At 54.5% G+C, this 22,874-nt stretch overlaps 1 protein-coding gene across 2 annotated transcripts in view; it reads left to right on the forward strand.

Annotated features, from left to right (window-relative positions):
- The window catches only part of MLXIP (MLX interacting protein), a 70,214-nt gene extending 50,676 nt beyond the window's left edge, over positions 1-19,538 (forward strand). Inside the window, exons 4-17 of one of the 2 annotated variants that reach the window (XM_050747895.1) lie at positions 929-1,018; positions 1,380-1,421; positions 1,735-1,906; positions 2,636-2,725; positions 4,050-4,141; positions 5,102-5,741; positions 7,138-7,259; positions 7,393-7,570; positions 9,636-9,757; positions 10,338-10,439; positions 10,568-10,695; positions 10,960-11,083; positions 13,095-13,224; positions 13,836-19,538. In XM_050747895.1, the coding sequence (XP_050603852.1) occupies positions 929-1,018; positions 1,380-1,421; positions 1,735-1,906; positions 2,636-2,725; positions 4,050-4,141; positions 5,102-5,741; positions 7,138-7,259; positions 7,393-7,570; positions 9,636-9,757; positions 10,338-10,439; positions 10,568-10,695; positions 10,960-11,083; positions 13,095-13,224; positions 13,836-13,957 (2,154 nt within the window). In that variant the 3' untranslated portion in view covers positions 13,958-19,538. Of the gene's footprint in view, positions 1-928; positions 1,019-1,379; positions 1,422-1,734; positions 1,907-2,635; positions 2,726-4,049; positions 4,142-5,101; positions 5,742-7,137; positions 7,260-7,392; positions 7,571-9,635; positions 9,758-10,337; positions 10,440-10,567; positions 10,696-10,959; positions 11,084-13,094; positions 13,797-13,835 lie in introns of those variants that run through there. The other variant, XM_050747893.1, reaches the window with a different exon arrangement.
- The last annotated feature ends 3,336 nt before the right edge of the window (positions 19,539-22,874 follow it).

Below are 22,874 nucleotides of genomic sequence, written 5' to 3' on the forward strand. Positions count from 1 at the left end.
AAAGTGTGTGTCTATGTGTGATTATACATGCACAGGAAGTGTCTAGAAAAATATACAGACGTGTCTTTATTAAGAGACTTCAGGAGCCTCTGGGGAGTAGGATTAGGGCTGCCAGATGAGGGGGGGATGTTTTCTTCACTGCATACTCTTCTGCGTTGCTTTAATTGTGTCTAGGCCTGTCTCACTGTTAACGATAAAGGGGAATTTAGAAGGTAAGCTAATGAAAGGCAGTTTTGAGACAGTTATAATCTGGTATTAGACAGTATCAAGGGATATCATTTTGTTGGGTATGGCAATATTGTAATCAGTTCTTTTTAACAGAAAAGCATCTTCGCTGTCGCTGTCAGGGACACACACAGAGTGTTTGTAGGTGAGGTGATTTGGACCTTGAGATCAGAAAGTGAGGCAGCCCCAGGCGCTGGGGCTCCTTACCTCTAGAGCTCGGAGGCTGTCATGCCAGGCATCCACGCTGGCATCACGCGAAGGTTGGATGAGAGGCTCCTAGAGGGCACATTCCACGTGAAACTTCCTGGAATTGGCTGTTCATTTTTGCCCTTTGAATGTGGCAGAGGCTGTGGGGAAGGAGCATTTATGGGGGACTCGGGAGTTTCTGCAGCGTTCCCCTGCTGCTTCCTCTGCTGGAGTGTTCTGCTCTCACCCCGTCCTCCTGGTCAGAGCCTCAGGACCGTGCCCCCAAGGCCTTTGGATGCCTTAGGTCTTGAGATGAAAGCGCATTGTTAGCTAGAGGGCCTGCTGTGGCACAGCAGAAGTGGGACGTACTTTCTGAGTGATGTGGTAGCCACCGTGGGGTTTCCAGCTGGATTGCCTAAGGCCTGATTGTAGTGCCGGATACTTCTCGGTACACCAGTTGAGCTTTACTGATCAAGCAGACCCCCTCTTTTCACTCTGGCCTCTGTCCCTGTCCTAGGCCATCACCACGGAAGGGAAGTACTGGAAGAGCCGCATCGAGATTGTGATCCGGGAGTATCACAAGTGGAGAACCTACTTCAAGAAAAGGGTATCTGGCTGGAGTGTTCAGGCAGCCCGCCTAGGGAGGGAGCCGGCAGAGTCCCTGGTTCAGAGCCCTGGCCGAGGCTGTAGGCTCCACAGCCGCCCCACCTGGATGTGGAGCATCAAGCAGTAAATCTGGGGCCCAGTGTGCCAGACTAGCCCAGGCGATGGCCTGCCTCAGTCAGGTCATCTTTGCTCTCAGTTTCTCCATCTGTGCATTGGGTGGGAGTCTCCTTTGTGCAGGCATCGGCCTGGGGATGGTGTGAGCAGGACCCCTGCCTGCCTCCCCAAGAGTTGTGTATATTCTAGAGCCCTTGGGCCCTCCTAGGGCCATTGGTGACCGCCGTGTCCTGTCCCTTTGCCCACAGCTACAGCAGCACAAGGATGAGGACCTCTCCAGCCTGGTCCAGGTGGGTGAGCCTGGGAGCTCTGAGGACCTCCACTTTGACACGAGACAGCAGGGACTTCGGTGGCCCACCGGGGAGCCCTGCAAAAGGTGGCAGGCCATGGGCCCTCCCTGGAGTCTCAGGAATGGCTCAAGAAGCAGTCCAGCTCTCCATTGGGTGGGCTGGAGGGAGCCACTCTCCGAATGCCTCCACCCTGCTGCCTCACTTCCACGGGGCAGCCCTGTGTTGAATTTCCCCAGCTGACAGGTGTGGGAATTCTTCGTCCCACTGTCAGTTACTCTTTGATGCTTCCTCCCCCATGTTGGTGTTGTGTTAGGACGATGACATGCTATATTGGCACAAGCACGGGGATGGATGGAAGACCCCCGTCCCCATGGAGGAGGACCCCCTGCTGGACACAGACATGCTCATGTCGGAATTCAGCGACACCCTCTTCTCCACGCTTTCTTCACACCAGCCGGTGGCCTGGCCCAATCCCCGGGAAATAGGTAACCCAAACCAGGGCCTTGGGCTTTGAACAGCCAGCCGCTTCCTTCTCTGCCAGGCCTCCTCTGGGCCAGGGTTCCTTCAGGGCCGTCTCTGAGCTGCTGCGCATCACGGTTGGGGGCAGGCAGTAAGGAAGGGAAGGATGGCTGGCCTCATTTGACATCCAGGCTGCACATACCGAGTGGGTGGGTCTGCAGAGTGGGCCTACTGGGCCGCTGCCATTCCCGTAGTGCCATGGTGGGAGGATAGCAGCAGGGTCTAGTCTGAGTCATTGGCACATTTCGGATGCTGTTCCCTTCACGGGGGACATGTGCCATGCCTACGCCAAGGCAGCCGGGCCGTGACTCATACTAAAGAAAATCGGAAGCACTCCCGGGTGTGACCCCTCACCTTGGTGGCATTCAGTCTTCCAGTTAACCCCTCAGGGAAGAGCCCTAAGATTGAAAATTAGAACAGTGTTGGGGGAGGTCTCTGTTCTTTGTTGAGCTCTTCACAGCTTCCTGGGGTGTCCATTCCCTGATACTCAATTTTACCTTCCTGGCAAAAACACTTTCCTGCCTTCTGAGGGTTCGGAATGGCCACGAACCCACGAGAAGGTAGAAATCCCAGCCAGCTCCTTGGAAGACTCTAGAATGTGAGCAGGGCCAGGAAGGTCTGTTCCAGGCCTTTTTTATGTTCCTGCAACATTGTCTGAGAAGACAAAATGGTTCCTCTCTCTGTGATTCTTGCAGCACATCTGGGAAATGCAGACATGATCCAGCCGGGACTGATTCCTTTGCAGCCTAACCTGGACTTCATGGACACCTTTGAGCCTTTCCAGGGTGAGGACCAGAGGCAGACAGAGCATGGCTGCCTGCATCTCCCCCAGCCCAGCACAGAGCAGATTGCTGCCTTCCTTTAAGAGCAAGACTTGGTAGAATGGGCAAGGGGGCGAGCACAGAATTTTTTAAAAAACTAAACTGTTTTTTGTAGTAACTGCAAGGTCTGGGAAGTTTTTCTGGGACATTGTTCAGCAAGGAAATTGGTCCTGGTTTTAGCCGTGACCGTAAGCAGTTCTCCCTCGAAGCAGCAGAGGGCGCTGACGACACAGCCAGCTCCCTGCCAAGGCCCTGCAGTTAGATGGGTCCTTGAGCCCCTGCTGTTGTGAGAGCAGCAGAAACGCCAGGCCTGGGAGTGTTTCAGAGCCCAGGATAGTTGCCAACATGTGTGGTTCCAACCAGAGCCCCCTTTCTACAGAAAAAAAAGGTGTCTCTAAGGGTAATGCCTCTGGCCATGGCACCCCCTGGGCCATGTGGGCTTTAGGGGTTTAGTCCTTGATTTGTTTGAGTCTTTTTTTTTTTTTTTAGAGACAGGGTCTTGCGCTGTCACCCAGGCTAAAATGCAGTGGCTCAATCATGGTTCACTGCAGCCCTGAACTCCCGGGCTCAAGTGATCCGCCCTCCTCAGCCGTACCTGGGACTACAGGCACACACAAACACACCCAGTTCATTTCTTCATTTTTTGTAAAGACGGGGTCTCCTATGTTGCCCAGGTGATCCTCCTGCCTCTGCTTCCCAAAGTGCTAGAATTACAGGTGTAAGCCATCACACCCAGCCTGTTTTAGTCTTTGTTATTTTGAGACAGAGCCTGGCTCTGTAGCCCAGGCTGAAGTACAGTGGCAAGAACACAGCTCACTGCACCCTCTAACTCCTGGGCTTAAGCGATCCTCCCGCCTCAGCCTCCCGTGTAGTTGGGACCACTGGTGGCACCAACCAGGCATGGTGGTTGGCACCATTTTTTTGTTTGTTTGTTTTTTGAGATGGGAGTCTCACTCTGTCGTCAGGCTGGAGTGCAGTGGTGCAATCTTGGCTCATTGCAACCTCTGCTTCCCAGGTTCAAGCCATTCTCCTGCCTCAACCTCCTGAGTAGCTGGGACTACAGGCATGCGCCACCACGCCGGGCTAATTTTTGTATTTTTAGTAGAGATGGGGTTTCACCATGTTGGCCAGGATGGTCTCGATCTCTTGACCTCAAGATCCGCCCACCTTGGCCTCCCAAAGTGCTGGGATTATAGGCATGAGCCACCATGCCTGGCCCTGTTTGAGTCTTGATTCCAGCAAATGCTGGGCACACTGAGCTCAGAAGACCCCTGCTGTTGTTTTTCAGACCTCTTCTCTTCTAGCCGCTCCATTTTTGGCTCCATGCTACCTGCATCTGCCTCAGCACCTGTACCAGATCCCAACAACCCACCTGCACAGGTAGAGGAAGCTGGGGGATGGGTGGGGGAAGGGGCTGGCAGGCACAGGGCTACTCATCAAAGGTTTGCTGCCGGAGCAAGGCTAATGACATAGCCACACAGTCACCAGCAAAGCGTCAAGCGGTGCTACACCAGTGCTAATGTGCAGAGGCACGATTCCAGCCCTCTGACAACATCCTTCAGCACCCATGGGTGGGAGACTCTGTCGGTCCAGGTATGCTCCTGCCTGAGTGCCAGGTAACCTATGTGCAGCTAGCTCTGCTCCGACTAATTAACATGGAATTAGCTAGACAGAGAAGAAAAGCATAGATTACTAATAAAAATATCTTCTGTATATTTCTTTCACGTTTTACTAAGCAATCCAAAAAGTTGCTTACAAGTGCTTGGGCTACAGAGCTGAGCGAGGTACCATTCTTTGTCCTTATGGAGCCCTCATGCTTATGCCCATGACCAGTTAGATACTGGTAAGCTGGCATCATCTTCAAACAGGCTCCAGGAAGAATTTCTACTGCAGAGACTGGGATCTGAACCATTCCTCGTAGCTTTTCTTATTTAGGAAGAGGTGGCCTGATGACCAGTTGACACGTGAAATTGTCCTCGGGGAGCCCTGAGCAGCTGCAGTCCAGGCTACCTCTGCTCAGTAACAGAAGATGGCAGAGACTTTGGGAGACTCTGCTGGACTCCAGAAACAAGATATTCCCAGGCTGCTAGCCAGCTGTGTGAGGGCCGTTGCCTTATCTGAGCTCTGAGTTACTTAGTTTTTAATGGAAACAAGACCCCCGCAGACACGCAGGGAAACACAAATCCCTGTCCCCAGATCAGCAGCCATGGGCGTGGAGACATGGCCTTTGTGCCTCTGTCCTAGCGCCTGGCCTGTGTAGTTGGACTTGGCAGTGTGCAGTGCTAGAAAGGAACTGTCTGACCCCAGTGTTGCTTCCTGGCTCCTCTTTTCCTTTTTCAGGAGAGCGTCCTGCAGACCGCCGCCCTCCCCACTGTGAGCCTGCCTGACAGCCTCATCGCGCCCCCCACCGCCCCGCCCCTGGCTCACGTGGACGGGCAGAGCTGTGAACACACCTCCCGGGCTGAGGACCCGTTTATCCAGCCCACGGACTTCGGTCCCTCAGAGCCACCACTGAGTGTCCCACAGCCCTTCCTCCCCGTCTTCACCATGCCCCTGCTGTCTCCCAGCCCCGCTCCACCACCTGTCTCCCCCGTGTTACCGTTAGTTCCTCCTCCTGCCACTGCCCTGAACCCCCCAGCTCCACCCACCTTCCACCAGCCACAGAAGTTTGCTGGAGTGAGCAAAGTGCCGTCTGTCATCACCCACACGGCCTCCGCCACCCTCACCCATGACGCCTCTGCCACCACCTTCAGCCAGAGTCAGGGCCTTGTGATCACCACCCATCACCCTGCCCCATCAGCGGCCCCCTGTGGACTGGCACTGTCTCCTGTCCCCCGGCCTCCTCAGCCACGGTTAACTTTTGTGCACCCCAAACCTGTATCCTTGACTGGGGGCAGGCCTAAGCAGCCCCACAAAATAGTGCCTGCTCCCAAACCAGAGCCCGTGTCCTTGGTGTTGAAGAACACCTGCATCGCCCCAGGTGAGCCAGGTGGGGGAACTCGGTGTGGGGCTCCCCCTGACCCAGAGCAGAGGGATGTTTTCCCATCCCAAAGGCTTTCAAACTTGTGACCACCACCCCCACCCTGGTGTGCACATGTGCGCGCATGCACACACAACCACTTAAATGAAACAAAAGTGGCATTAAATAATACATGTCCGTGATCTAGTCCATTTTCTGTGCTCTATCTTTTTTTGTTTTTTTTTTGTTTGTTTTTTTTTTGAGACAGAGTCTTGCTCTGCCACCCAGGCTGGAGTGCAGTGGCATAATCTTGGCTCACTGCAACCTCCCCGTCCTGGGTTCAAGCGATTCTCCTGCCTCAGCCTCCCGAGTAGCTGGTATTACAGGTGTGTGCCACCATACTCGGCTAATTTTTGTTTGTTTGTTTGTTTGTTTTTTGAGACAGAGTCTCACTCTGTCGCCCAGCTCTAGTGCAGTGGTGTGATCTCGGCTCACTGCAACCTTCGCCTCCCGGGTTCAAGCGATTCTACTGCCTCAGCCTCTTGAGTAGCTGGGATTATAGGCACCCATCACTACGTCCAGCTAATTTTTTGTATTTTTAGTAGAGACAGGGCATCACCATGTTGGCCAGGCTGGTCTTGAACTCCTGACCTTGTGATTCACCCTCCTCAGCCTCCCACAGTGCTGGGATTACAGGCATGAGCTACCACGCCCAGTCCATTTTTTTAATTTTTAGTAGAGATGAGGTTTCATCATGTTGGCCAGGCTGGTCTCGAACTCCTGATCTCAGGTGATCTGCCCACCTCGGCCTCCCAAAGTGCTAGGATTACAGGTGTGAGCCACCGCACCCAGTCTCTATTCTCTTTTTTTTTTCTTTTTTTTTTTTGAGATGGAGTTTCACTGTTGTCGCCACGACTGGAGTGCAATGGCGCAATCTTGGCTCACTGCAACCTCCGCCTCCCGGGTTCAAGTGATTCTCCTGTCTCAGCCTCCTGAGTAGCTGGGATTACAGGCGTGTGCCACCACACCTGGCTACTTTTGTATTTTTAGTAGAGACGGGGTTTTACCATGTTGGCCAGGCTGATCTCGAACTCCTGACCTCAGGTGATCCACCCACCTCGGCCTCCCAAAGTGCTGGGATTACAGGTGTGAGCCACAGCACCCAGCCTCTCTATCTTTTTTTAAAGTTAGTCACAACCTACAATGTGAAAACACATGGTCCTGGCTATCTCTTTACTGGTTCTATAACATATCTCCTTCAAGAAGTCACACAAAGTTTTAGGTGCCTTGGTGCCTTCGTCTTCCTGTCCCCTGCAGTTGGAAACAAGCTGTCTCACTGGCAGAGAGGCAGCCTCTGCAGGGTGGGCCAAGCCCTGTGGCCCAGGGCTGCACCTGAACCTCCTCCTTGTCCTGGCAGCTGCCTTTTCAGGACAACCACAAGCGGTGATCATGACGTCAGGGCCTCTGAAGAGAGAAGGGATGTTGGCCTCCACGGTGTCCCAGTCCAACGTGGTCATCGCACCTGCTGCCATCGCCAGGGTGAGGAGGGCCCTGGACAGACCCGCCGTGTCCTTCTCACCCTGTTCCTGGGCAGCCCTCACCTGAGACGATGGGTGTGCCGCCCTGCTGTGCATCAGCGGTCGGGGGTGACCTCTCTCCCATGTCACTGCAGGCTCCTGGGGTCCCGGAGTTCCACAGCAGCATCCTGGTGACAGATCTCGGCCATGGCACGAACAGCCCGCCTGCCCCCATCTCCCGGCTCTTCCCGAGCACAGCGCAAGACCCCCTGGGGAAGGGCGAGCAGGTCCAGCTGCATGGGGGTAGCCCCCAGGTCACTATCACAGGGCCCAGTGAGTGTTCACTCAGCGGGATGGTTGGGACATCACAAGGGAAGTAACTGGGCCTGCTGTGGATCATGGGGGGCGCTTGCTGGGTCCTCAGGACGGAGCCTGGGCTTAGAACATACAGTGAGGTCTTATAAGCCTGCCAATAACACAGTCTGGGAACATCCTCTGTGGGTGGCAGGATGACCTGTGGTGGCACTGGCAGGGTGAAAAGTAATGGGCACGTGGCCGTGTAGGTGACCAGTGTGCTCAGGGAGTCCCAGCTGACTGCCCACGAAGGTCTGGCACTGAGCTGCTGTTCTCACCCAGAGAAGGGATTGAGGAGCCCTGGGGTTCCTGTCTCTGGGAACTTCAGCCTGGGGTTGCTGTGGCCACAGAAGCCACCCAGCCTCATCTGGGCACCAACATGGCCTTCCCCAGCAGGTCTCTGCACTACAGGTCTGTGCCCCATGCCCACTCTTGGGGTGAGACAGTCAGAGCAGGACTGATTTTGCCCAGGGACATCTGAGGAGCCAGCAGGCCAGGTCAGGGACAAATGGTTTGCCCGAGGCTGTGCTGCTGGTAGAGGGTGTAAGGCAGATGGGGCCCCTTCCCTCAAATGCCTGCCGTGCCAGGAAGGGAAATGGAAATGGCCTCTTTTCTTAAATAAAAGCATGGTGTAGGCCGGGTGCAGTAGCTCATGCCTGTACGCCCAACACTTTGGGAGGCTAAGGCAAGTGGATCACTTGAGGTCAGGAGTTCAAGACCAGCCCGACCAACATGGCGAAAAATAAAAATAAATTTTTTTTGTCCCTACCTAATAATAATAATAATAACAACAACAACAACAGGGCGTGGTGGCGTGCACCTGTAGTCCCAGCTACTCAGGATAATAATAACAACAACAACAACAGGGCGTGGTGGCGTGCACCTGTAGTCCCAGCTACTCAGGATAATAATAACAACAACAACAACAGGGCGTAGTGGCGTGCACCTGTAGTCCCAGCTACTCAGGATAATAACAACAACAACAACAACAGGGCGTGGTGGCGTGCACCTGTAGTCCCAGCTACTCAGGATAATAACAACAACAACAACAACAGGGCGTGGTGGCGTGCACCTGTAGTCCCAGCTACTCAGGAGACAGAGATGGGAGAATCACTTGACCCCAGGAGATGGCGGTTGAAGGGAGCTGAGATGGAGTCACTGCACTCCAGCCTGGACGGCAGAGCGAGACTCCGTTTTAAACAAACAAAAGCATGGTGTAACTGCTCCTGGAACTCTGTGAGCGAAGAGTTGTCTCCCTCCTCAGGAAGACACGAATGAGGGAGGGTCTCTGACTTAGCGGGCTCGGCCAGCAGGGGCCTTTTCCAAGGACAGGCTTTGGAGAATAAGGACTCTTCAGTCTGGAAAGACAAAAACACAGGAGAGTTGGGAGTCAGGCCCCTCAAATAATCGAGGGAGAGGTTAGGGACAACCATTGCCTTGGTCTCCGGAGTCTCAGAACACAGAACTTAGAGCCTGCTGTACAGCTTCACAGGGAGTTTGGGGAAAATAATCCAACAGAGAGGAAAGGAAGCTGAGGCATTTGTTACAGTAAAGCGGGATGGGCCAAGAAGGCCGAGTCCACCTGGGGCCAAGCGCGGTCGCTCACTCCTCTAATCCTAGCACTTTGGGAGGCTGAGGCAGGTGGATCGCTTGAGCCCAGGAGATTGAGACCGGCCTGGACAATATAGTGAGACCTTGGCTCTATAAAAAATGTTTTTTAATTTAAAAATATAATAATAATAAGGAACCCACCTGCGAAATATCTCCTAAAGTGACACCAGTGACTGGAACACGTCACACAGGGTGGCTCCATCGTGTTCTGTGTGGGTTAAGGGTGTTTTTGTTGTTGTTATGAATTTAAAATTTCTGGGGAGTGAATAAGAAAAATCTAAGGAAGCATGTGTGCGCAGTTTAAAGAACCAAGTGCAGCACATGGGTAGCAGCGAGCACCTCATAACCCTGCAGAGACCCCGGGCTGCCTCCTGGTGGCTTTGAGGGGCCAGGGCTCCGTCCCCCGTCCCTCAGAGGAGTCTGTCCTTACCAGGTCGGGACTGCCCAAACTCAGGGCAGGCCTCTCCATGTGCATCGGAGCAGAGCCCCAGTCCTCAGTCTCCCCAGAACAACTGCTCAGGGAAATCCGACCCCAAAAATGTGGCTGCACTAAAGGTACCGCATGTCTCTCTTGGGTCTTGGTTCCCTTGGGAGGAGGGGAGAGGTGTGCAGAAGGACATCAAGGAGCTGTGTCTGTCTGGAAGGGAGACCTCAGATCCAGCCAGAGCTGCCCAGGCAGGGGTGGATCAGAAATGGGCTTCTCCTTGCCCCATCCCACAAACCAGCCCTGTGGGGACGGTGGGCCCGCTGGAGGCTTCTGGGTGGGCCCCAAGCCCGGGAACCAATGCTGAGTCCACGTAGTATGGCAGGTACCGCATCAGTTGCAGGAAGGGTGTGGCCACCACCAAGGCTGGGCTGGGTGGGGAAGGCAGGGCTTGCAGCACCTGGGATGCACCCGTGCAGCCCCGCGGTTCCCAGCCCTGGCTGTGCTCCGTTCTGCAGAGCAGGTTTTCTATGGTTCCCCGTCTCGTCCCCGCGGCTCCTCATTGGAGCCTTCAGCTTCTTGTCATGCCCTCCTCCCACGTAGCTCTCTAGCCCTGGCCCTTGGGCACCCAGCATCAGCGTAGGGAGTGAGGAGGGGTGGGCAGTGTGCCTGCAATGTGCCTGTCTCAGTGACCAGCGGGTTCTCCAGCAGAACCGGCAGATGAAGCACATCTCAGCTGAGCAGAAAAGGCGCTTCAACATCAAGATGTGCTTCGACATGCTCAACAGCCTCATCTCCAACAATTCCAAGCTGGTGAGTTGCCAAGAGTGTGGGCCGTGGCAGGGCAGGGGAGCTGGCAAGACGTGCTCCCTGCGTGGTCATTGCTGGGGGCAGGCCTGCTGGCTGTGGGTGCCGCCTCCAGCCACCTGCCCCTTCTGCAGACCAGTCACGCCATCACACTGCAGAAGACCGTGGAGTACATCACCAAGCTGCAGCAGGAGAGGGGCCAGATGCAGGAGGAGGCCCGGCGGCTTCGGGAGGAGATCGAGGAGCTCAATGCCACCATCATGTGAGCTTCTGGGCCTTGGGGCTCCAACCAGGCACCCCAACCCCACGCAGGGCCTGCCTCAGAGGTGGTGGGACCCTGTGGCCTCGTCACTGGTCGCTGTCTCTGTGCTGCAGTAGTTCTGCTCTTTGTCACCCTCCTACCACAGACCTCTCTTCTCTGTGCCTGGCTGCAGCACGGCACTGGGCCAGCCCTGTCCATCTTGTGTCCCAAGGCCCTTATTGGCCACTGGCTGCTCCACAGCTCCCACGGCTCCTGTCATTTCAGCTCCTGCCAGCAGCTGCTCCCTGCCACGGGAGTCCCCGTCACCCGGCGCCAGTTTGATCACATGAGAGACATGTTTGACGAATACGTGAAAAGCCGGACCTTGCAGAATTGGAAGTTCTGGATTGTATCTTTGGGTTTTCTTTTTGCTCTTCCCCGCCCTCAGCCAATGCACTGAAGCCACAGACCTTGGCACTGTAGTTACTTTAGAAAGACTCTTTAAATGCCTGTCAGCGAGCTCCTCACGACAGGCAGTGCTAGTGTCTATCTCGGGAGAGAGTGGTCCAGCCTGGCCTGCTGTGTGGGCTGGTGCTGCTGATGGGGCTTCAGGGTGCTTTGCAGGAAGGGCTAAGGAGGCAGAACGGTGGGCTTCTAGGTCCTTAAGAAATCAGGACAATGCTAAAGCCACTTGCAGAAGGTGCAGGGGAAGGAGGAGTGGTCCCACAAAGCCTGGCAGCCAGCTTGGTCCTTGAAGCCACAGGGAGGGTGAGTGCCACCCCTGCTGTGACAAGCGGAAACCAGGACTCCCTCCACCGAGTGGCAGAGCCTAGTCTGAAGCCTGACGGAGCATGTCCACCTCTGTCCACCTCTGGGGGCTCTTGGGCCAAGGCCACCCTGCACTTGGCCTTCCAGGTGGCAGCATGGCTCTTACGGGGAGTGGTTCCTGCCTGGTCACTCCCCACCCTGCCACTGCTCTGCCTCTGAGTAAACAGTCAGCACGTGTGTTGGGTTGGCTGCGGCATTGAGGCTTGGGTCTGACAGTCAGCGGTGACGGTCGTGCGGGAGGAGAGAATCCCAGTTGCAGCTGTCGGGCAGGGCAGGCACAGCACCTGTGTGTGCGGGAAGCGGCAGGTGTTTTTGTTTGTATCTTTTTTTCCCCTGAGACAGGGTCTCACTCTGTTACCCAAGCTGGAGTGTAGTAGTGCAGTTACAGCTCACTGCAGCTTTCACCTTCCCAGACTCAAGTGATCCTCCTGCCTCAGCCTTCTGAGTAGCTGGAACTACAGGCTCACGCTACTATGACCGGCTAATTTTTGTATTTTTAATGGAGATGGGGTTTCACCATTTTGGCCAGGCTGGCCTCGAACTCCTGACCTCAGGTGATCCCCCCGGTCTTGGCCTCCCAAAGTGCTGGGATTACAGGTGTGAGCCACCATGCCCGGCCATAAGAGGCAGTTTTTAAATGAACAGGTGACAGCCTCCAGCTCTGATTCCCTGTGTTGCTGTTTTACTGCCTGCCCTGGTCCTGATCCCTGTCATTAATAGAGCTGGGTGGCATCTGGAATGAATTGGAGCCTCTTTGATGAAATGGCACACTCCCCATCATCAGGCTGGGGTGGGGGAACTGTGGGCGCCGTCCTGATCAAAGTCCAAGAGGAAACATGCCTCAGGCCTTCACTAAGATGGTCTAGGAGACTGGCATGCATTTTTGCATTTAACACAGAAGGCAAACACCACTTTCAGGCAGATGGCTCCTGCCTTTATTTATTATTATTTTTGAGAACAGAGTCTTGCTCTGTCGCCCAGGCTGGGGTGCAGTGGCACAATCTCGGCTCACTGCAACCTCCGCTTCCTGTGTTCAAGTGATTCTCCTGCCTCAGCCTCCCAAGTAGCTGGGATTATAGGCACCCACCACCATGCCCGGCTAATTTTTGTATTATTAGTAGAGACAGGGTTTCACCAAGTTGGCCAGGCTGGTCTCAAACTCCTGACCTCAAGTGATCCCCCCACTTCAGCCTCCCAAAGTGCTGGGATTACAGGCGTGAGCCACCGTGCCCGGTTGGCTTCTGCCTTTCCACCTGTTCTGTGCTTCTGATGTTCCTGCCACTGTATGTAAGAATGATTTTGATCACGTGGTTTTGCTAGGACCTGTTCCAGACTAGAGACCTTCTGTGTCCCTGCCCCCTGCCCGCTTGGTGTTTGGCCCTGTTGTCCAGATACAGTTAGAGCAGAGTGTTTTCGTGAAGTGGAAGACATACCTTGCCTAGAGATCGCTCCCCCTTTTCCCCAGTGATCCATTCTCTGTGGGCAGGTGCTTTCCAGCCCCAGGGGAAAGGAGTAGGCCAGCCCGGCCACCTTCAGGTCTGCAGTCCCCAGCCCTTCTCTGTGCCTGCCTTTTCTTTAACCACACACTGCAGTTCAGCATAATTATCAAGCCGCTGTTTGAGTCATTCAAGGGCATGGTGTCCACCAGCAGCCTGGAGGAGCTGCACCGGACGGCGCTGTCCTGGCTGGACCAGCACTGCTCCCTGCCCATCCTCAGGCCAAGTGAGTGGGGCAGTGCCAGGGTGAGGGGCTTCATGCTAGTCCTGGAGGGAGGATGGCCCCAGGCTGAGGACAGTGTTTGCCAGACTCCATTGCAGGCAACCAGGTGGGGCCAGGGCAGGGGCACAATGCTGTCCAGGAGGCCCTCAGTCAGGAGCGTCCAGTGGGGGCCGGAGGCTCCTGCCCTCCCATGTCTCCCAGCCTGCTCAGACCCAGCTTGCATGGATCGAGTGCCCACTATTTGCCAGGCCCTGTATCAGGTGCCTTCAAGTGTGTTTTCTTGTGTAATTCTTATAATAACAAGCAAAGATGATCCTGTATGTTAAGGTTATAGAAGCTTAATATCAGAACAGCTGGCAGCCCCGTGGCACCAGGAACAGCATAGGATGCTCCGCCTACGGCAGCTCCTGCTAGGATTTGGGGAGGCTTCTGGAGGCAGAGGGGTGAGTGCCCAGGTCTTGGCGTAGGCCCCCAGCACTCCTCCCTGCAGTCCAGAGCGGCTGCCACTTGCCCCATGTCTGAGCATTCCCACATGGGTTGTAGGTACGAAACCGGGTGTGTGGTGTGTGGTGGTTCTGTGTCACTGCCCGTGTCTGACCCTTTCTGTCTTGCAGTGGTGTTGAACACGCTGCGGCAGCTGAGCACCTCCACCTCCATCCTCACAGACCCGGCACAGCTGCCGGAGCAGGCATCCAAGGCCGTCACCAGGATCGACAAAAGACTGGGAGAGTCCTAGCTGCTTAGCTGGCATGCAGCCGCATGAGATGCCAGGAGACCCTTCCCTGCTCATGGAGAGTGGGCTGCGCCCCCCCAGCCCTTCCTGACGCTCAGCCTTGGGGCCTCTCTCCAACTCTGCTGGCCCACCGTGGCGTCGGGAGGCTATGCTCAGGTCTGAAGCAGGTTTGGGGCCTGCTGACAGCAATAGCCCGCCTTCGGGAACCCCTTGCTGTGAACTCTCTCACTCAGTGACCTCAGTCACCAACCTCTTCTGCCCTTGGGGCAGCCCAGACAAAAGGGAAGTGCTGGCCGTGCTGGTCCTGCCCTGCTGGTGGCCTGCCAGGCCTGGCGCCAGTGAGCAGAAGCGATGGGATGAGGGTGACAGGGCCTGCTCCTGTCCTGAGGCCCAGCCTTGTCCCTCCTGCCACGTCCTGTCTACATGCATGCCTCTGCCTGATGCCCTGCTCCACTCTCTGGCCTGCCCGTGGGGCAGTTGGAAGGCATCTTTCTTTCTCCCCTCAACTCTTGACAATGCCTGGCCCTCGTGGATGGACTTGGGCTTCTATTCAGGCTTATGCATGGCAGGCTGCCAGGAGGAAGTGCCTTCTTCAGAGAGCCTCCAGGACACATGTGTGCAGAAACGGTGGATGTGGGACACACAGGACCAGAATGGAAGTGTGTGATGCACGGTGGCTGCTCTGGCTGAGAGGCCCTGCTGGGTGTGTTTCATCAGTCCCCTTTTAGCTCCACCTGACGTTGCAGGATCCACAGGGACTCAGCTTAGGACTTTCTCGAATGTCACCTCACCACCATGGCCCTTCTGCCATTCTTCTCTACTTGTCTCCAGCTATAGCTGTTGACAGGTCAAGCGTGTCCAGTGGGAGCTTAGAACCCTGAAGTTCTAGTGTCCGAAAGATCAGACTCCATGTCCTGCTGTCAGCCTTGTCATCTTGTCTGATGTCTTTCAGCTGGGTTCCCCAAACCAGGACAGTTCTTAGACCAAGGATGCCCCCACACTCAAAAGTCTGTCCTGTCTTGTGTTTGGAGAAGGAAACGATGTTGGCGGGCAGCACTCTGCGGTGGTCAGCCCTCAGAGCTGTCTCTAGGCATCTCTCAGATCAGACAGCAAAGAATCGACCCAGATCAGGGCTGGGTGGAGGCATGGCTGGGCTGGGGGCCATTTTGAGCCTGCAGCGGGAGGTTGGCCCAGCCTCAGTCCTTGCCCTTTTCCGGCTACCTCTGCAGGGAGCTGCAGGGGCAGGCACTCTCTCCAGCACTCAGGAAGCCCGGCTGAGGGTACCTCCTCGTGGAAAGAACGCACTTTAAAGCTCTGCTGAGGGGTTCGGAGCCCAGGCTTTCAGGCGACTTCTGCCCTCTCTGCCTCTCTTCACCCTCCCTCTCTGCCTGCAGGGCCTGGGAAGGGCTTTGAGGGAGCCTGAGAGCCGTGTGAAGAGGGGTACCCCGGGCTGTCCCCGAAGTTTAGATCCAGTTGGAGGTTCTCCCTGGCTCCTGCAGGCCTGCAGGGGTCTCTCCCCAGTTCAGGCCTCCGGCCAACTGCCTGCCCCCTTATCTGTGCTTCAGCCTTGCACAAAAGCAGCTTGGTGACACCACTCAGCCACTCAGAGCATGTGTTTACAGGCTTTCCAGATCACCTTCCTTTGGGGTGAACATAAGATGAGGCTGGGCTGGTCCTTGGAATTTCCCCTGGGAAATGGTAACAGACTCCATCCTTGACCCGGGGATAAGCATGAAGGCAATGTCCCAAAGGCAGAGGCCACGGTGGTAGGAATTCCACCAAGGCCAGAAGGGAAAAAGGAAGAGGCCACCATGTCCAGCTGTGTGGGCCCTGGGGAGGGTCGTGAGTGCAGCCCCTCTCCACTTCCGTGCCTTTGTAAAATGTGTAGATAACCACAGTGGTTGGCTGAGCCAAGAACTCTCCTAAGTCAGTGGCTTTCTCCCCACCCCTTGCTGGGGATTCATTCTTTTTAAACTCTGTGGGATATAAAATTGGCCTCCTGCTGCTTCGGCCTACCTCTCCCTCTGCTGACTTAATGTCATGATTCTGTTTCTTCAGGTATTTAAGGCTGTTAGGTTGTGTGAGCCTTGAAGGGGGTGTGTGTGTGTGTGTGTGTGTGTGTCCCAGCAACTGTCCACTGTCCAGGAGATGCATGTCTTTGTATTGGAGATATTTCTGTAACTCATTCTCTTGGTGCTCACGATTGCCATGGCCATAGGGCCACAGTGCCGTATCTCTGCTGCAGACATGATTGTTTCTTGTTCTAGAGGTTTTCTTGTTTTCAAATCTTGCCTGATGAATCCAGCCAGACCAAGGGGCCTAGATTTGACCCCTGTCCTGGGCTCCTGGGCCAGGTGCAGGGACATCTGAGGCCACTCTGCTGGCCGCCTCCAGTGGGAGCTGACCTCAGGGTGGGCTTTGTTTACACTCATTTTCACCCTGATTCTTGCCCCCACTTTCATAAAAGAAATTTCAAAATGTTGACGCTTTGGAGAGTAAGAAAATCAATCTTGGCTGAGCGCGGAGGCTCCTGCCTGTGATCCCAGCACTTTGGGAGGCTGAGGCTGGAGGATTAGTTGAGCTCAGGAGTTGGAGACCAACCCTAGCAACATAACAAGATCCTGTCTCTACAAAACAAAATTTAAATTAGCCGGGTGGGTGTGGCAGTGAGTGCCTGTGGTCCCAGCTACTTGGGGCTGAGGCTGGAGGATTACTTGAGCCTAGAAGTTGCAGTGAGCTATGATCATGCCACACTGTACTCCAGCCTGGACTGACAGAGTAAAACCCTGCCTCTAAATAAAAGAAAACAGAGGCCGAATGCGGTGACTCACACCTGTAATCTGAGCCCTTTGGGAGGCCAAAGTGGGTGGATCACCTGAGGTCGGTCCGGAGTTCACAACCAGCCTGACCAACATGGTGAAACCCTGTCTCTTCTAAAAATACAAAACATTAGCCGGGTGTGGTGGTGCACGCCTGTAATCCCAGCTACTGGGGAGGCTGAGTCAGGAGAATCGCTTGAACCTGGGAGGCGGAGGTTGCAGTGAGCCGAGATTGCACCACTGCACTCCAGCCTGGGTGACAGAGTGAAACCCTATCTCAAAAAAAAAAAAAATAGAAAAAAATAGAAAATCCAAAAAGAAAAACCAAAAGTCCTGCTGGAATCCCTGGCGGGTTTCTGAGAAATCGCCCTGTGCTGTCAGCCCCTGCCCTGCACTGCTGCCTTCCGTGGTGGGTGGGAGACCCCAGAGCAGGGCAGGCGCTACTGAGGGCCTTTCTTGGAGTTGGCCAGCAGGCCACACAGCATCCGGCACCCTGGGTGGGCTGGCTGGCCACCTTCTTAGGACGTCTCTACTTTGGAGGATTTTACTGCAGGAAGCAGCGGCAGTGCTGGCCATTGGCGCTGATGACAACATTGGGTTTGGTTGAGGGGAAGGGGCTGGAAAGCAGCAGGCCCCCCAGTGCTGCACATGGTCACGGAGCCGTCGGCCAGGGGAGTGGGGTCAGTGGTCAGCCAGCCCTCCCATTTCCTGCCTATGGGCCCTGACCACACTCGCTTTTCTAGAAGTCAATCCTAAGGTTTCTCTGCTCTGGCTAAGAGGGATGTAAATTTGGATTCTTGGAGGGCATCACACCCCCAGTCCCTGCCCAGATAAAGTGGCACAATGGCATGCGGCACCTCTTTCTGTTGCTGGGGTGGGGGGCTCACACACCCACCTCATCTCTGTGCAGAGCCCTGACCGGCCCCGCCGGCAGCTGGAGTACAGGTAAGGGTCTCTCTCAGAGGGGAGCTGTAGCCGGGAACTGGCAAGGCCCCTTCCTGCAAGGCCCTAGCTGGCCTCTGGGTGAACCTGAGGTGGCAGGTTCAAGTTTTCAAGATGGTGAGGTCTTGTCTGCTGGACAGGACATTATGCTCTCAGAACTCATGGGAGTGGAGCTGGGCCTGTCCTGGGCCAGTGGACCCCTGTGTGGGGGGGATTTGGGGTGCTGCGGGCCTGATTCTGCACTGGCAGATGGACTTTGCTTTAATCCAGCTCTTTCCTTACCCCGGCTCTGACGTGGGAAGGCTTGGAGGGCCCCTCTCATCACCCCTGTTGGCCCTCAGCTGTCCCTTTCCTTTGTCGCCTGGCTCCTGCCTGTCCTGCCTGAGGCCTCCTAGCAGGCACCCTGGGTGTGAGCTGAGCCTCTCTCTTTTCCCTCTGATGGGAAAGTGGCCTTTCCCTCGACACCTGCTCCCTGGCCCCAGAGGAACCCACCCGTTTTGGAGCTCAGCTTGGCCCAGCATTTCCTTGGGGAAGGGAAAGGAGAGCTGGACAGCATGATCCAGGCAGGCAGCGTGTGCAGTGGTGGCCGGCCAGGGTGCCACAGATGTACGGAGATGTGGCGTGTGGCTCCGGGCCCTCGACATCTCTGCTTTGGAGGATTTTACCTTGTCTGCACACCTGTCAGGGGAGAGGGGACAGCAAGGTGGGAGGTTGAAGAGCTTTGAGGCTCAGCAGCATGTTTGTGGCATTCGGTGGACTCCGTGGCCTTGGGCAGCTGGACAGGTTTTTGTGATGTGAGGGACATACATGGGGCACATGGGAAGCTTGACTAGGGCTCCAGGAACGCTGACAAAGTGTTTTAGGACCCCCACCCCCATGCCTGTACCAGGGCTGGCCTCCAGAGTGGGTGAGGACAGAGCAGCTGTGGGCTTTTCATTCTGAGGTCTTGGCCCGCCCTGGCTACCGCATGGGACTCTTTGCTTGTCAGGGCTTGCAAAAAATCAACCTTCGAGAAAGAAAAGGGAACTCTTCACGTTGAATGTTGACTCTGTGTGTGTGTGTGTGTGTGTGTGTGAGAGAGAGAGAGAGAGAGAGCGCATGCGCGTGTGCACTTGCACAAACTTGCGTGTCCGTGTTTACTTCATGGAATTTTGTTTTTGTGAAATCCCCCTCCAATCATGTGTCAGAATTTACCTCCATGCCCCAGTCACACTGTTGGTTCTGCTCTCTGAACCCGGGTGTAGCTCATTTGAAGGACTCTCTTCTGTGTTTCCTAACAGTTATTTGGTGGTCTCAAGAGTTGAGGTTGTGGAGGGTTGGGAGAAACTGAAATTCTGTACATTTCCATAGAGTTTACATCCTGCAGTTAAAAGGCAGGAAGGGCTTAGCCCGGGCCCCACAGCTCCACGCCGCCCCCCACGGGCCGCCCACAGTGCCCCCGTTTCTCCAGCTGAATCTTTTTCGAACAGCCCAGGAAAGGAAAGCGGGTTCGCTCGCTGATTTTGTTCACAGCGGAAGCACCATGTTCTGTTCCTTTTTTAGGTTCAGTTTGTTGTGTAAATGGCGGTTTTTTCTGGTGTGAGCTTTGGTGATTGTGGCAGGGCTCCTCTGAGGAGACGGTTCCACCTCGTGGTTTGAAGAACAAACCAGAGAAGAGTCTGGTTTGGCCAGAGGACCCCTCTGGCCCACGTCACCCTGAGTACGCCCCTCTGATGCTCTGCTGTCAAGAAGCACGTTTCCACCAGCTGTATTCAACACTACAATGCATTTTTAAAACTATATTTGCATCCAAGACAATAAAGAAACCTTATTTTTTTTGAAAAGCCTGTGATGTGTGGCCTTAAATACTATCCTGTTGCGCAGTGGGAGAGATGGGAAAATGAAGAGATCTGAGCACAGGCCAGCTCGCTCCTTCTAATCTCGGGAGGTGTGATCAGCCTGGGATGGAGGCATCGGGTGGGAAAGAGGCCCAGGGTGGGAGGGCGATTCTGGAGGTGTGTCCAGAGAGTCAGTGCTCCTAAAGACAGGCCTCCCTGCAAAGGCTGATGAGAAAGGCCCAGTGTGGCAGGTTCTGCCTGTTTCCTCAGCAGGGGCTAGTGAGGCAGGCCACTGCTCCAGGCCGCACCCAGGTGGACAGAGCTCACTGGTGCCCCTGTAAACCTCTCATTTCCTCATCCAGGACTTGGGCAAACAGCACCAGGCCTGCACACTTGACAGTTTCACATGAAATCACGTGTGTCTGCGTGTTCAGTAGCCCGTGGAGCTCTGTGCTTAGAGAGTGCAGTCATCAGCACAGCCAGCACTGGCCCAGCTCTGCAAGATCCTCAGTCACAGTGGGAACCTCCAGGCACTGTGGTTCCCCTGCTTATTATTGACTCAATACCAGAGATGGGAAAGACTAGAAAACTGACCAGTAGAAATGTCCCTTTGTTCAGGTGCTGAGAAGGTTTGGCTCATCTCTGTTTCATGTAGAAGCTTTTCTCTGCCATTTTCCTGGGCCCCACACCCACCCATCTGGCCCCTTGTGCCTGGACAGGGTGACCCAGCAAGAAGAGCCAGCCCCGCACGGAGCCGTGGGGTTGATTCACGAGATGACTGCCCAGATCTGGATCTCGATGTAGAATGCAGTGGGTTGATACACAAGCTCTTGTCTGATCAAACCTCCACGCCTCCCCTGAGGAGACACAAAGCAAGCCTGGGCCTTGAGAACCGGGGGTCCTCGAGAGAAAGGTGAACGCCTCACAGACTCCTTTGGGCTGGAAGGAACTCGGTTTCCACTGAGCTCAGCAACAAGTGTCTGTGTTAATGTTTTGAGCACAGCTCCATACATACCTGGGATCCTAAAAGATGGTAGAGACGTGATTGGAGGAGAAAGCCGAGTTTTCTTTTGGGTTGGGGAGGGAGTAGCAGCGACAGGAGCAGGATCCGGAGGGAGCGAGGCCGGTGCCCTGGAGTCCCGTTCCTTGATGTGCACTGGGCCCTGCTCAGGCTTAACGTTTGCGGCTGCTGCAGGGGCACGTACAGCTCTGCACAGTTCTCAAGGTGGTGGCGTGGTTAATTCCATTTACAGATAAACCAGAGTCATATCTGAGGTAGCAAGGCCACATGGGTCAGAGAAGCCTAACAGGGCTTTTCCATCTTGTAAGTGGCCTCTCCATCCACCACTCACCAAGCCCAAATCCAGAGAGTTATCCCTGATGTCCTTTCTCTCCCCTCCCAATACCAAGTCCTGCCAAGTTTCTCTTCTCAGTTTCTTCTAAATACATCATCTGCTTTTCTCCGTCCCCGCTGCCATCCCCCCCGTCCAAGCCACGCCATTGCCCAAGCAGCTCAAGTAGTGACCTCATCTGTCCTCCACATCACAGCACGAGCTTTCAAAACCCCAAGTCTAGCCAGGTCGCTCTTCAATCCTTCCAGTGCTTTCCAGATAAAGTCCTGGGCCCTCATGGAAGCCCTTCCCCTGCTTTCTTTGCTGTTTTTTCGTTTTCTGAACACACCAGGTTTGGTTTGGTTTTGCTCTTTACAGTTTTCCCAAGGCCTGTCTCCTCTCTCCAAGCCCTTCTCCATCTCTACTCTTTTCCTTCAGGTCTTTCTTTAAACATCAAATCCTCAGAAACCAGCCTTCGTATGCCCTCCCCGCCGCACAGGTGCACGCACACATGGAGTCTTGGAGCGGCTCTTAGGACACCGATCACGTTAAATTACTCAGTTTCTCTTCCCCACCAGATTCCGAGCTCACCAGGACCAGGGCCTGGTGCCCCCGTACCTCGCACAGACCTGGCAGGAAGCAGATATCCAGACAGCCAGGGGACAAACCCTCCCCAAGCTCACCCCACTCTAGCTGCCTCTGCCCACAGCTCTGGGAACTGGTGGGGCAGGGGAGGAAAGGGGATCAGAGGGGCAGGGTTGAGCGACAGTAGGCGTTGACGCTGAAGACTGTGTAGGTAATTTCAAAACTTCAACTTGAGTAATTGTAGCTATAAGACTAATCTCTAAATGGCGTGAAAAGCATTTCATCTTGATGTGGACTCGATTCTGTAGAACATGGTTTCCTTTATTTTCAGTAAAGATCTGAAATTAGACTTGTATAGAGTGGTGTGATTGAACTTATCCTGAAGTTTAATGCATGTACTTTTTACCTTTTTAGTTCAGAAAATCTCCAGTACACACAGAAATGGAGAATAGTATAATGAGCTCCTTCGTCATAATGAATGCCCATCATCTACTTTAACAATGATCAAATCCGGGCCGATTTTGTTTTCTTCTGAGACCTCACATGCACCTCCATTATTTTGAAGCACATTCCAGATACCATATGGATTTCATCTGTTAAGTATGCCTTTTTTTTTTCTTTTTTCTTTTTCTTTTTTTTTTGAGACAGGGTCTCACTCTGTTGCCCAGGCTGGAGTACAATGGTGCAGTCTCAGCTCACTAAAACCTCTGCCTTCCCGGGTTCAAGCAATTCTCGTACCCCCTCCTCTCGAGTAGCTGGGACTACAGGTGCCTGCCACCAGGCCGGGCTGATTTTTATATTTTTAGTAGGACAGAATTTCACCATGTTGGCCAGCCTGGTCTCAAACTCCTGGCCTCAAGTGATCCACCCACCTCGGCCTTCCAAAGTGCTGGGATTACAGGCGTGAGCCACCGCACCCGGCCGTAAGTATGCTTTTCAGTACGATTTCCAGAACTGCATATATACCTGCAAAGCTGGTCATTTAAAAGTTCCCAAAGGCTTTGTGAAAAGCAACAAAATGAGAAACCTGGGGAATGGGGCATTCTGATTGATCAGATTTTCTGTTTCACTGAAAGTCATTAGCTAGAAAACCCTTATTGTGTAGAGAGGGGAAAAGCTTTTTAAGATAACAGTCTACTTTCCTGCCTTAATGGGCTTGGTGCAGTGAGCAGTCTAATCTCTTCATCTAGTCTGACTGATTTTCACTCCTGGGGGAAGTACTGAACAGAGCTGGTTGGTTCCATTACAATTTTGCATTGGGGATGGGGCCTGAGTGATCAGGGATTAGCGGTCCTCCCCACCTGCCCCTGTCACCTGTCCCACAGCCCTGATTCCAACGTGTTGGTGTCTCCCAAGTTCCCAGCGCCACCCATCAGTGGACTATAGTGACGCTGTGTTAACTTTCCTGTATGTACTGAGATCTGTG

Source organism: Macaca thibetana, chromosome 11 (assembly GCF_024542745.1).
Source record: "Macaca thibetana thibetana isolate TM-01 chromosome 11, ASM2454274v1, whole genome shotgun sequence".
In the NCBI taxonomy this organism is placed as follows: domain Eukaryota; kingdom Metazoa; phylum Chordata; class Mammalia; order Primates; family Cercopithecidae; genus Macaca; species Macaca thibetana.